The 14630-nt window shown below is 42.2% G+C and overlaps 1 protein-coding gene across 1 annotated transcript in view; it reads right to left on the bottom strand.

The window, feature by feature from the left end:
- Positions 1-453: 453 nt before the first annotated feature.
- Positions 454-14630, bottom strand: part of IQCA1 (IQ motif containing with AAA domain 1) — a 167901-nt gene continuing 153724 nt past the window's right edge. Inside the window, exons 18-19 of the mRNA XM_029225692.1 lie at positions 8642-8880; positions 454-958 (exon numbers count right to left, since the gene is read on the bottom strand). Of these exons, the coding sequence (XP_029081525.1) occupies positions 830-958; positions 8642-8880 (368 nt within the window). The 3' untranslated portion in view covers positions 454-829. The remainder of the gene's footprint in view (positions 959-8641; positions 8881-14630) is intronic.

Below are 14630 nucleotides of genomic sequence, written 5' to 3'. Positions count from 1 at the left end.
AGAAGCGGGTTACTTACAATATGCCACCAAGTAACCTTTCAGATTCTTACAAAATTGAAATTTATCTTTCGACCCTCACCTTTCTATTCTTTAATCTTTTTCTTTCTTAGAATTTCTTACTTCTTTATTCAGAGTTTCTCTTCTCCTACTTTTACCCCATTTGGGGTCGTAGTTTTCATCTAGCCAGTGGCCCGCCGCTGCTCCAGTGTTTCCCACGAGCAGGAACCCAGGAACTAAGGGGCAATGACATAGCTCCAATGTTCCAAATATTAGCTGTGTGGCCCTGGGCCTTAGTTTCCTCATCTTCAAAGTCAGAAGATTGAAAGCGTTAATTTAAAAGATCTTTTTTAGCTCCAGCAACCAAATTACTGAGTCAGTCCAAGAAAAAGTTTTTATTCCATTATATAGAATACATGAATAGAGCAAAGAATTAATTTATTAAAATATGTGCAAGATTATTAATAAAAAGCTAGTAGCACCGATGACTGACTGAATTTACTAGTTGTCAGATTAGGGTATTTTCTAAGTATCAAAATTTAAATTTAGCAACTAGTACCGATGAGATGAAGTGTCCAACTGGGATAGATTGTGGAGTGTGTGAAGAGTGAGTTTTGCTTATATACAAACTTTATATAGATTAAGAAATAATTACAAGGTCTAGAAATATTTTTTATGCAAAACTAACTTGGTGGTCAGCCTACAAAGATCTAACTGAGCGAGGGCAGGGCTGGTGGACGTAGGGCATCAGTGTGGGTCTTCACACAGGCAATGGTCAATCTCCTCCCTGGAGAGTCGGGCCCACTTCCATCCCTGGCTCCTCAGAGAGGCATTACTTTTTCTTTTTCTCCTTTATCCCTTTCTTCTCCTTCTCTTTTCCTTTGTCCTTTTCGTTTTCTTTGTTATCTCCTGTTAATGCCAAGGCTCGCTTTTTACCCATAGGGGTCTTGGCATACCAGTCCTGAAATCGAACAGACGTTCAGGAAAATATTAAAATGATGTGAATTCACTAGTATGCCCTTAAAAATAAAGAAAAGCTCACTGAACGGAAAGGGGCAAGCAGCCATTAAATGTTGGGCATTTAATGTGTGTTCAATACAAATTCTTTCTACGTGGGCTTACCAACCTGTATTTCTATACAATTTGAAACTTCTATCTCAAGGAGTTAACAGTTAAGGAGGATCACTGGCCAGATCTAACCAATGACCCTTCCCAACTAAGTCACCTGACTTCCTGGGAAGCTTGCTCTATCCCGAAGGTGTGGGTTTTCTTGGTAATGTGAATGGCTCCCTATGGTTCAGACAAGGCCACCAGCAGCTGGACTGAGGGATACTGTTAAAAACATGGCAGAAATACTGGAGCCAAAATACCCCAAAGCACTTAATGATTGCAGCTGGCCCTGTGATGACATTTTTCTCAACTTTCACATTTATTTGAAATCTGAGAAACACTTCGGTTTACAAGCTCTGTGGTTATATTATTTCATTAAATGACTATGCTACAACTTACTTATCAATTCTCCCATTAACGGACATATAGGTCATTTCCAATATTTTGTTATTATGAACCATGTTGAAATTCACAACTTTTATATCTCCTTATACACAAATGAGAAAACTTCCCTGGGGCATATACACAGAAATAGAATTCCTGGTTGTAGGTCATGAGCATCTTCAATTTTATTTGATATTTCCAAACTGCAGTCTGAAGTGTGTGAGTTGGACACTATCTCAGTCTTTGTGTGTCTTAAAGTATCTTTATTTTTTCCGATCTCTTGGATGTTAGTTTAGCTGGATACAAATTTTAGGTAGACAGTTATTTTTCCTCAGCACTTTGCAGATATACTCTCACTTTCTTCTGGTGTCTATTTTTGCCAAGGAGATGTCTGATCTCCTAATTGCTTCTTTGCAGGTAATCTGGTGTCTTAAGACTGGCTTGTTGCCTTGTTCTTAGGTTCACAATAATGCATGTAGATGTAGATTTGTTTCATGTGTTCTGCTGGTCATGTGGAGTTTGTTTTTAACCTAAGAAGTCACGTCTTTAATTAAGGAAAATTCTCAGCAAGTATTTCTTCAAATAATTGTTGCTCTGACATTTCTTCTCTTCTTCTAGAACTGCTATTAGTTGGGTGTCAGTGTCTTCAAAGGTTCTTACTTGCAGTTTATAGGTTTTATGTTTTTATTTTTCTATGTTGCCTTCTGGGGGGAGCTGTGAAAAAGTTGTGAAAAGAGTTCACACCTCTTTTATTTTTTGGCTTTTTATGTTAGTTACCTTATTTTTCATTTCAAAGCTTTCTTTTTGTGATTTTTTTCATAATTATGTTTTTATTCCATTTCTGCCTGTCTTTGTTTCAAAACTTTGTGTGTATCTCTAATGGAAGTTATGCCTTCATTTATTTTCTTGAACATCTTAATCATATTAATCTAAATGTTTTTGTTTAAATTATTGTCTTTTAATCATTTTTGTTTGAAGATTGTATGTAACACTAGATTTCCTAAAATGTTTTGGAATTTTGATTTTCAGATTTGTTTTGGCCTCTCTCTCTCTCTCTCATGATACCTACCTCCCTAGCAGTACTGCACTTGCTTCCACATGGTTCTCTAAACCCACATCCAGAACCAGGACTTATAGGGTGTATAGAAGCTAATGCTCCTTGGTGATATTGGGATATCAAAGATCCAGTCACAGAAGTAGCAGATTTGTCATTTTATCTGCTTCACCTAATCTTTGTTTTCTATCATTTATTTCTCTCTCTGCTACATGCCAGGCATCTGTTTGTCCCTGTGTTTGAGATTTATCTTTGTTTCTGGCACTTGGGGATTTTCTCATTCTTCTTTGAGCATTGACTCGCCTTTCAACGTAAGGTGAGGTGGCCAAGTACTTAAGGTGATAGACTCCTAATTTACTGAGGCACAGTATGGAATATGGTCAATAAAATTGGCTTTGGAGTGAGATTTGAATTTTAGCTCTACTCCTTTTAAGCTGTGTGACCTGGAACAAGTCATTTTGCCTCTTGTGGTTTTTGTTTGTTTGTTTGTTTTGTTTTGGCTGCTGCAGCAAATTACCACATGGCTTTAAAAAACACTTATTATCTTATAGTTCTGTAGATCAGAAGTCCAAAATGGGTCTTATGGGGCTAAAATCAAGGTGTCTGCAGGCTGTGTTCCTTTCTGGAGTTCCAGGGGAGAATCTGTCCCTTGTCTTTTGTAGTTTCCAGAGGCCACCGGCTATCCTGGCTTGTGGCCCCATCTCTAGCTTTGAGCTAGCAGTGTTGTGCTACCTGGAGTCTCAATGATTCCTCACACTGCCATTTCTCTGGTTTCTCTTCTTGTGCCCTCTTCTAACTTTTATGATTACACTGGACACATAAGGATAATTCAGGGTAATCTGTCTTAAGGTCAGCTGATTAGCAAACTTATTCCATCTGAAAGCTTAATTCCCCTTTGCCATGTAACCTAACATAGGCCCAGGTTCCAGGGACCCAGATGTAGACCTCTTTGGGGAGCCAATATTCTGCCTACTACACCTCATTATAACTCACTCACCCCATCTGCAAAATAGGGTAAATGGTGTGGTCTAACTGAGTTAATAGGGTGCCTGGCACATAAGTAGTCATAAGTATTAGCTAACACTATTAAAACTATTACATCATTATCATTCAATATCTTCTCCATCATGTCCATTGTGCAGGTACATGTGTTTGGAGAATCTGCAAGACCCTAGTCTGACATGTTGTCAGAAGCGCAGCTGGGTGAAATTTCTCAGGGTGAAAATGATAGACCTGATTACCAGCAACTACAGCCATGGAATCACATTACTCGGCAGAGTGACAGTTTCATTCCTTCTATCCATCTGCTCAATCCATTTGCCGCTAAACAAGTTAACTGAACATCTAGGTGGGACCAGGCGCTGTGCCAAGTCCTGGAGATATGACAGGAAGCAGAAATGGATGTGGGGTCAGCAGAAACTCTGCAAGCCAGAAGGGAGTGGCAGGACATATTTAAAGTGATGAAGGGGAAAATCCTACAACCAAGATTACTCTACCCAGCAAGGATCTCATTCAGATTTGAGGCAGAAATTAAAACCTTTACAGACAAGCAAAAGCTAAGAGAATTCAGCACCACCAAATTCAGCTGTACAACAAATGCTAAAGGAACTTCTCTTGGCAGGAAACACAAGAGAAGAAGACCTACAATAACAAATCCAAAACAATTAAGAAAATGGTAATAGGAATATACATATTGATAACTACCTTAAATGTAAATGGATTAAATGCTCCAACCAAAAGACATAGACTGGCTGAATGTAAACAAAAACAAGACCCATACATATGCTGTCAACAAGAGACCCACTTCAGACCTAGGGACACATACAGACTGAAAGTGAGGGGATGGAAAATGATATTCCATGTAAATGGAAATCAAAAGAAAGCTGGAGTGACAATTCTCATATCAGACAAAATAGACTTTCAAATAAAGACTATTACAAGAGACAAAGAAGGACACTACATAATGATCAAGGGATCTATCAAGAAGAAGATATAACAATTGTAAATATTTATGCACCCAACATAGGAGCACCTCAATACATAAGGCAAATGCTAAGTGAGTAGGACACTATCTCAATCTTTGTGTGTCTTAAAGTATCTTTATTTTTTCCAATCTCTTGGATGTTAATTTAGCTGGATACAAATTTTAGGTAGACAGTTATTTCTCCTTTTATAAAAGGGGACATAAAAGAAGAAATCAACAGTAACACAATCATAGTAGGGGCCTTTAACACCCCACTTTGACCAATCGAAAGATCATCCAAAATGAAAATAAATAAGGAAACACAAGCTTTAAATGATACATTAAACAAGATGGACTTAATTGATATTTATAGGACATTCCATCCAAAAACAACAGGATACACTTTCTTCTCAAGTGCTCATGGAACATTCTCCAGGACAGATCATACCTTGGGTCACAAATCAAGCCTTGGTAAACTTAAGAAAATTGAAATCGTATCAAATATCTTTTCCGACCACAATGCTATGAGGCTAGACATCAATTACAGGAAAAAATCTGTAAAAAATACAAACACATGGAGGCTAAACAATACACTACTAAATAAGCAAGAGATCACTGAAGAAATCAAAGAGGAAATCAAAAAATACCTAGAAACAAATGACAATGAAAACACGACGACCCAAAACCTATGGGATGCAGCAAAAGCAGTTCTAAGAGGGAAGTTTACAGCAATACAATCCTACCTCAAGAAACAGAAAACATCTCAAATAAACATCCGAACCTTACCCCTAAAGTAATTAGAGAAAGAAGAACAAAAGATTCACACAGTTAGCAGAAGGAAAGAAATCACAAAGATCAGATCAGAAATAAATGAAAAAGAAATGAAGGAAACGATAGCAAAGATCAATAAAACTAAAAGCTGGTTCTTTGAGAAGATAAACAAAATTGATAAACCATTAGCCAGACTCATCAAGAAAAAAAGGGAGAAGAATCAAATTAGTAGAATTAGAAATGAAAAAGAAGAAGCAACAGCTGACACTGCAGAAATACAAAGGATCATGAGAGATTACTGCAAGCAACTATATGACAATAAAATGGACAACCTGGAAGAAATGGACAAATTCTTAGAAAATCACAACCTTCCAAGACTGAACCAGAAAGAAATAAAAAATATAAACAGACCAATCACAAGCACTGAAATTGAGACTGTGATTAAAAATCTTCCAACAAACAAAAGCCCAGGACCAGATGGCTTCACAGGCGAATTCTATCAAACACTTAGAGAAGAGCTAACACCTATCCTTCTCAAACTCTTCCAAAATAGAGCAGGGGGAGGAACACTCCCAAACTCATTCTATGAGGCCACCATCTCCCTGACACCAAAACCAGACAAAGATGTCACAAAGAAAGAAAACTACAGGCCAATAACACTGATGAACATAGATGCAAAAATCCTCAACAAAATACTAGCAAACAGAATCCAACAGCACATTAAAAGGATCACACACCATGATCAAGTGGGGTTTATCCCAGAAATGCAAGGATTCTTCAATATATGCAAATCAATCAATGTGATAAACCATATTAAGAGACTGAAGGAGAAAAACCATATGATCATCTCAATAGATGCAGAAAAAGCTTTTGACAAAATTCAACACCCATTTATAATAAAAACCCTCCAGAAAGTAGGCATAGAGGGAACTTACCTCAACATAATAAAGGCCATATATGACAAACCCACAGCCAACATCGTTCTCAATGGTGAAAAATTGAAAGCATTTCCTCGAAGATCAGGAACAAGACAAGGTTGTCCACTCTCACCACTCTTATTCAACATAGTTTTGGAAGTTTTTAGCCACAGCAATCAGAGAAGAAAAATAAATAAAAGGAATCCAAATCAGAAAAGAAGAAGTAAAGCTGTCACTGTTTGCAGATGACATGATACTATACATAGAGAATCCTAAAGATGCTACCAGAAAACTACTAGAGCTAATCAATGAATTTGTTAGAGTAGCAGGATATAAAATTAATGCACAGAAATCTCTGGCATTCCTATACACTAATGATGAAAAATCTGAAAGAGGAATTAAGGAAACACTCCCATTTACCACTGCAAGATAAAGAATAAAATACCTAGGAATAAATCTCCCTAGAATAAATAAATCTAAGGAGACAAAAGACCTGTATGCAGAAAACTATAAGACACGATGAAAGAAATTAAAGCTGATACAAACACATGGAGAGATATAACATGTTCTTGGATTGGAAGAATCAACATTGTGAAAATGACTATACTACCCAAAGCAATCTACAGATTCAGTGCAATCCCTATCAAAATACCAATGGCAGTTTTCACAGAACTAGAACAAAAAATTTCACAATTTGTATGGAAACACAAAAGACCCCGAATAGCCAAAGCAATCTTGAGAAAGAAAAACGGAGCTGGAGGAATCAGGCTCCCTGACTTCAGACTATACTACAAAGCTACAGTAATCAAGATAGTATGGTACTGGCACAAAAACAGAAATATAGATCACTGGAACAGGATAGAAAGCCCAGAGATAAACCCATGCACGTATGGTCACCTTATTTTTGATAAAGGAGGCAAGAGGCAAGAATATACAATAGAGAAAAGACACCCCTTCAATAAATGGTTCTGGGAAAAACAGCTACATGTAAAAGAATGAAATTAGAACACTCCCTAACACCATACACAAAAATAAACTCAAAGTGGATGAAAAACCTAAATGTAAGGCCAGACACTATAAAACCCTTAGAGGAAAACAGTGGCAGAACACTCTATGACATAAATCACAGCAAGATCCTTTCTGACCCACCTCCTAGAGAAATAAAAACAAAAATAAACAAATGGGACCTAATGAAACTACTGTGCAGATCAAGATCAAGATCAACTACTTGTGCAACCCTTGTGCAGATCGTTATTTTGGGGATCAGTATTGAGACTATTTTCAACCTTCATTGAAGCATCAGCAGCAAAGCAGAGGGGAAAGAGTTTCTAGAGTTGGTGGAAAAGTGACACGTCGTGGAGGGAATTTTCCTAACCCCAAGCAGGCTTTCAGAGACCAGAGGCTTGAACGGGAATTCCAACTCTCTTTCCGGTGACTGCATGGCTAAGACGGTGGTGGATATAATTGCATGGATACAGTTCTCCTCCCTTTTTTTCCCAGTTGGCCAAGAAAACTACCTTCAGGGTTCAGAAAGAGAACACAACTGTACTCATTTTTATTCAAAGGATTTGGAGGGGTTGCCTGCTGGCCTGGACCTTGGGGACGAAGGCTCTAAAACTCATTGTACCTGGAACAGGCACATCACTCTTGGCTAGTTCTTTTCCTCCCATATCAAGGGATATGAAGAGTTAATTCTCAAAGCTTCCTCCAGATCTAAAAAGTTCCGTGAACATATCAGAGTGTGTTCAAAAATACAAAAACTAGGGCTTCCCTGGTGGCGCAGTGGTTGGGAGTCCTCCTGCCGATGCAGGGGACGCGGGTTCGTGCCCCGGTCTGGGAGGATCCCACATGCCGCGGAGCCGCTGGGCCCGTGAGCCATGGCCGCTGAGCCTGCGCATCTGGAGCCTGTGCTCCGCAATGGGAGAGGCCACAGCAGTGAGAGGCCCGCGTACCGCAAAAAAAAAAAAAAAACAAAACTAAATGTTGGCGAATTTTCTTGTGATTTCCTATCGCAAGTGTACTGGAAGATGACATGTACCAGGGCAAATATGGAGCAAAAGAAGCGTTGGCTGGAAGTACACTGTTTAGGGACTGTTTTTTTCCATGCAAAACTTGTTCCATTATGTGAATTATGAAGTAAAAACCAGTGAGAACCAAGAGAGGTGTGTGTGTGTGTGTGTGTGCAAATCCAATGGTTTTGAAGCTGCTACTCGGCTCTGCAATTTGGCTGTTCATTTATAAGGTCATGGATCACAATTTTCCTAAAATTTGGAAGACGTGCTTTACTGCTAAGGCCAGAAAAATACTGTGGCCGCCAGATTTCGGGTTTCTAAATTTTACTGGGTATGGTAGAGTCCAAATGCATGAAACCCAGGGGACTGGAGGGAGGAGGTGACGTGACAAGTGTTTGCTGCTAGGGCCTGGCCAGGTAGGCGTTGCGTTTACCTTAAAGCTCTCTTCTTCCTCTTGGTAGACGGGACTCATGCTGGTGAGAGACGCGATGAACTCGAGGGCGGTGAGCGGCTTGTGAGATTGCTGCTGGATTCTGCGCTCCGTGAGCACCTCCTTCACCACTTGGACGATGTGGCCCTGGGTGAAGCCGTCGGTGATCTTTGCCAAGCAACTGACGCTCAGGGCACCGGTGATGACTCCGCCGTGGCGCTGAATGATTTCTTTCCACAAAACTGTTGTATCCAAAGTGATGGAAAAGACAGAGAACAGGAGTCACCACAGAGAAAGCAGCATTGACCCAGTTGCCAGGACAAAGCTGTGGCTCACCGAGAAAGGAGAGCACAGGAGGTCTGCTCCAATTTGTAATTCAAATGAGCAGGAAGCCACCTGACCAAATGCTCTGCCCCGAGGGATTTTCAACCATAAGGGATGCACGTGGATGGCCCTGAGGTCTGCAGACTACGAGCCCCTTGAATGGACAAGGAAAAATTAAACTAGGGTCAGTATAGTTTTAGGGTGGTACCTTCAAAGATGTTCAAAATCTTTCAACATTGGAAATTTACGTGTGTGTCTATGGCATTTGGCTAAGTAGGAGTCGGACTTGTTTGAGCTATAAAGTTCATTTCTTACATGATTTTTATGTGTGGAATTGGAACGCAGAGTCCAATTTCTATCAGCCATGGCAGGGCTCGGTTCCCGTTGGGTGTAAGACACTGTCCCACACGTCCTATTAGAGCAACTGGACCCTTTATTCTCTGCCCCCAACAATGGAAAAACAGCACAGATTAACAGATCTACCAGGTGGGAGTCCTGTTGTTGTGTGGGTCAGTGGGACCTGGGGTGACCGGAAGATTTCACTTAGAACACAGGGATGCTGTGAAGATGAATTATGAAATTATCCCTGATGTTTACTTAACCTTAGAGATAGGATGGTCTCCCATACAACATTTGAGACGAGATTACACTTTGAGAACTATGTCTATTCTGTCAAGAGAGGCTCCAGGGAAATAAATGAGACTTGCTGTGGTGTGTTTAGTTCTATCCATCCAGACGGTGAGGAAGGATGCAGACAGGGTAAGGCCTTCCGTATCAGAACCACCCGCGGTACTGAGAAGATTTGGCCAGATGTCTCTAGAGCATTTTGACCTTCTTTGAGGAATATTTGAAACAGTGTTTAAACAACTGAAGATTACTGCATGATCTGAGCACTGTCAGGTGTGTGACGTGACTGCAGCATCCAACTACATTGATCCAAAAATACCTGATGAGATGAAAAGATCCAATGACTGTCAAGGGACAGAATGACTTGGAACATAACTGGGACCCACATCAGAGTCTGGCTTTTGGGGCCACGAGTTATTCCAAAAATATGCCTCCACTGTCCTCCTTGGCGGGGGATCCTTGGCCCCAAGGTGAGCTGAGTTGCTGGGAAGGGGTGCATGTTATCATGGGGCCTGTGGTGTCTTCCAACGGTGGAAGGTTAGCCATCAAGGGATGAAAGCTGCAGTGAGACCAGCAAGGGCCACGGGGGCCCCCAAATTTGCCTAAAGCAACATCTTCCTCCTGCGTCTACACTGCTACTTCCTTGGTGGGTTTATTTGAACCTGAACCCATCTAAGGTAAAAGTGGGAGTAGAAAAAGATTTACTTCTCAAGCTGCTATGAGAAATAAGGACAAGAATGTGTACAAATCACTTGGAAGAAACTGTTCTGGCATATGGTGGACACTTTCTCTTCTGTAGCTTTATTACTGTTATTTCTGTAATTTTATTACTATCAAGTCATTCCACTTTGTACCAAAGTTTCCTAATGCTCAGTAAAACATCAATTATAAAAGCTAACACCAAATAAACTACAGAGTATTTCTAAGCACATCTGTGTAAAAGACAGATTGGAACAGGGGAGGATTACCCTTATCTAAATACAACTGCTGTAGAGTTAGACATCAGGAGACACAGCCCGTGGTAAAAACACACAGCAACAACAACAACCAGATGACACCATCCCTTGGGATCTCATCTGTCTCCTGTCCTCATTCATAACATCTAGAAGCCGTGCAAACAGGTCTGAGTGGTGACTCTGGGTACTGAGAAGGGAACACGTTTTATGGGACAGTCACTGGTGAGAACCCCTAAACCTGAGGACCTGGTAGATACCCCAGGCTGGGAACCCAGAGCAGCTTCAGACTTGGGCACCCGTGGGTGAAATTCCTACCTGCAGCGTGGAGGGGACAAACAGTGAGGGCCAAGGGCTTCCCAGCGACAAAGATCAGCTCTCCCGTGCCTCCCTGTTAAGCTATGAAAGTCACAGCCTCCCTGTATTTTAACACAAAAATCCCTGCAAGTAAAGATTCAGTAATAGTGATGCAGATGTCGGGATTAACAGATACACACTACTATATATAAAGCAGATAACCAACAAGGACTTACTGTATAGCACAGGGACCTCTACTCAGTATTTTGTAAAAACATATAAGGGAAAAGAATCTGGAAAAGAATATACATATATACGTACAACTGAATCACTGTGCTGTATACCTGAAACTAACACGATATTGTAGATCAACAATACTCCAATAAAAAAATAGTGATGCAAAAAATGACAATTACTCTGGTCTAGTGTGGACATGTAAACACCCTATTGACAATGAACATGTATGATATTCGTGTAAAGTCTTGGTCAAGCTTTGTCAAAATACCTAAAACATTGATGACTTCCCCAAGCTCATCATTTTTTATTTTTATTTATTTATTTATTTATTTTTTAGCTCATCATTTTTCAGTGGTGGTGCAGTCACAGCTGCGGTGGGACTTGCCCACTTGCCCCCAGCCATCTCCAGATCCAGAGAAGGGGAGAGAGAATCAGGCTTGACTTCCTTCTCATGTTCGATGAACTAGACTTACTAGCCTTTAAAAGAACAGCTTCTACTGCTTGTACAAAGCCACCGGATCATGGGCTCTTGGCCCTTAAGTAGCTGCTCTGGGGCAAAGAGGGGATTCAGGCGTGGAGGGAGCTCTAGCCTGGTGGCTCATTGCAGTGGGAGCCCCACAGCCTGTACTGGAGCCACGAGCAGGCTGCCAAGCCTTTGGTCCAGCGGGGGAGGGGGTGATGGTGGGCACAAAAGCACAACAGGCTTGGGGACTGGCAACAGGCGTGGCCGTGAGGACCTGAGGCCAGGGCTACAAAACGGTTCAAGGCAGCTGAGGGGCTCTCTGGACCTGCTGCCGTGTTTTACCTTCCTTTCTCGGATGTAGAGGGCTCTTCAGTTCTTCAGACTAATCTCCATCCCCTTCCCCTTCTTTAGGCTGAAAGGAATCTGGTCTTCGGGGCCCCTTCTCTGCTTTTGGCATTCCCAATTGATTCTATCCTGGCTAGTGCTTGAGATGACACAGTCTCTTAAAATTCATTTTTATTTGGGATTTCGCAAAAGCACAAGAGGGTGAGTAATGTGATCGGGATGAACTTCTGGCCTCCGCAGTCTAGGATTCCAGAAAAAGAAACGAAATTGAGTTATTTGTAGTGAGGTGGATGGACCTAGAGTCTGTCACACAGAGTGAAGTAAGTCAGAAAGAGAAAAACAAATACCGTGTGCTAACACATATATATGGAATGTAAGAAAAAAAAGGTTCTAATGAACCTAGGGGCTGGACAGGAATAAAGATGCAGACGTAGAGGATGGACTTGAGGACACAGGGAGGGGGAAGGGTAAGCTGGGGCAAAGTGAGAGAGTGGCATGGACATAAATACACTACCAAATGTAAAATAGATAGCTAGTGGAAAGCAGCCGCATAGCACAGGGAGATCAGCTCGGTGCTTTGTGTCCACCTAGAGGGGTGGGATAGGGAGGGTGGGAGGGTGGGAGACGCAACAGGGAGGAGATATGGGAATGTATGTATATGTATAGCTGATTCACTTTGTTATAAAGCAGAAACTAACACAGCATTGTAAAGCAGTTATACCCCAATAAAGATGTTAAAAAAAAAAAAAAGACAGACATGGGCTGGACCCCTCCGAGCAGACACAGGGTCTAAGGTGGGGGGCCTGTGATGAATCGGGTTATTAGTGGAGCAGACCCCGGGGAAGAGAGACAGGAGGAGGCATGAGGAACGTGGAGAGAAGGAAGCCCAAAGGGATTTCTGGGGACTAGACATGGCATTAATCAACCTGGGGTTGGATTTTCTTTGCAGAGACATTTTGAAGGAAACCGCTTGATTTGGGGAAAGGAGGTAGCTATTGAATTATATTTGGTAAACCTTAAGGACCGTGTTTCCTCTGGCTGATCTACCCTTCTCTTCTCAGCCCTGTCACTCCCCCGCACCGCCTGGAGAATCTGAGAAGTTGGATCGAGAGTGTTCCATGCACCTTTGGCCCTCGGCTGCCAGCAGACAGGTGGACAAGCAAGGGCCCAAGTTATGGATCTGCAGCCCAGGCTTTACAGGATGCAAGAGACCTTTTTTTCTTTTGTGTGGTACGCGGGCCTCTCACTGTTGTGGCCTCTCCTGTTGCGGAGCACAAGGCTCTGGACGCGCAGGCTCAGCGGCCATGGCTCACGGGCCCAGCCACTCCGCGGCATGAGGGATCCTCCCGGACCGGGGCACGAACCCGTGTCCCCTGCATCGGCAGGCGGACTCTCAACCACTGCGCCACCAGGGAAGCCCAAGAGACCGTTTTTGATCATTGCAAAGACAGGAATAGTCTTTCTTTAAGATAGATGTCCCAGCCACTGTGGCTATTGTAACTTCAAGGTCACTGGAGGAAACGCTGGGCAGCATTTATGATGTTGGCGAGAATGGGAGCCTGAACAAATCACCCACCGAGAAAGAAATACGTGAGACACATGTGGTTGAGTGGACAGAGCCCTGGGCCCAAGATGATCACTGCTGCAGGTTTATCATCCACCCACCGGTGAAGGGATGCTTTCTCCTTCCTCTCCCACGATGCTGCCGTGAGGGGATTCAAGTTGGAATCTGTCTTGTGATCTGAGTCCCTAGAGAGGCCTGGCACTTTATCAAAAGAACACACCTGTCCTTGTTATACATCAATAGCTTCATTTCGAAAGGGCCTATGGTTTTGTCAGACAATCGAAACTGTTCAAAGTCAAGAATAATGTTCTAGGCCCTGAAAATTAATAATACTCTACCTTATTCCATTAAGATAGCTTAAAATATATATACAATACAGAGAGAGAGAGAGAGTCAGAGAGACACAGAGAATCTAACCAAGGGGCACGGGAGTGGGAAAGCTCTGATGAAGCCAGGAGCGTGGAATCCTCTGTAGTGGGCAGAGAACGCTGGTGCTCACCCATCTCTGTGTCGACTCCTTCCTTGGCTAAACTACACACTCCTGCCCCCTTGAACCTCGGTGGGGCCTCGTGAGTCATTCTGGCCAATGTGGCTAGAAGAACTGTTGGCCCCTCCTCAGTCTGGTCCCTAAATCTACTGAGAGATCATTTATACTATCTTTCTTTCTTTTCCTTTGATGCTGGCTGGTTGCAAAGGATCCAGTGGAGGGCTTGCAGTCCCCAGAAGATGGAGAAGTCCCTAGATGGGTGGAGAAATAACTGCGCCCAAAGTCTTCCTGTGCTTTGCATATAACATTGTGATTACGATCACACTTTATCAAGACAGAAACGAATGCATATTGCAAACGGAGTGGCTAATAAGCTAAGAGTTTATAATGTATGGGGAGTAAAGGGCTGTTCTTCTAGCAAATCACACTGACCAGGAACTTAAGATCAACCAGAAAGGACATATATCCTCTCTGTTTTGGTGGTGCTATTGTGACTAAGGAAGGATGAATAGAAACCAAGTCTGACCTAATAGTTTTTATTATTATCAGCAATGCACCATGGCTACCATGTCGTCGCTACTGCCATCTCCTCTACCATGACTGCCACCATGACCACCATCATCTCCATCACCCCCAGGCTGCGGTCACGACCACCATCATCTCCATCACCCCCAGGCTGCGGTCATGACCACCAT

This window comes from Monodon monoceros, unplaced genomic scaffold (genome assembly GCF_005190385.1).
Source record: "Monodon monoceros isolate NGI ecotype Baffin Bay Population unplaced genomic scaffold, NGI_Narwhal_1 Super_Scaffold_16, whole genome shotgun sequence".
Lineage (NCBI taxonomy): Eukaryota > Metazoa > Chordata > Mammalia > Artiodactyla > Monodontidae > Monodon > Monodon monoceros.
Note: the sequence above shows the minus strand (reverse complement) of the source record. Positions and strands in the feature narration are given on the sequence as shown.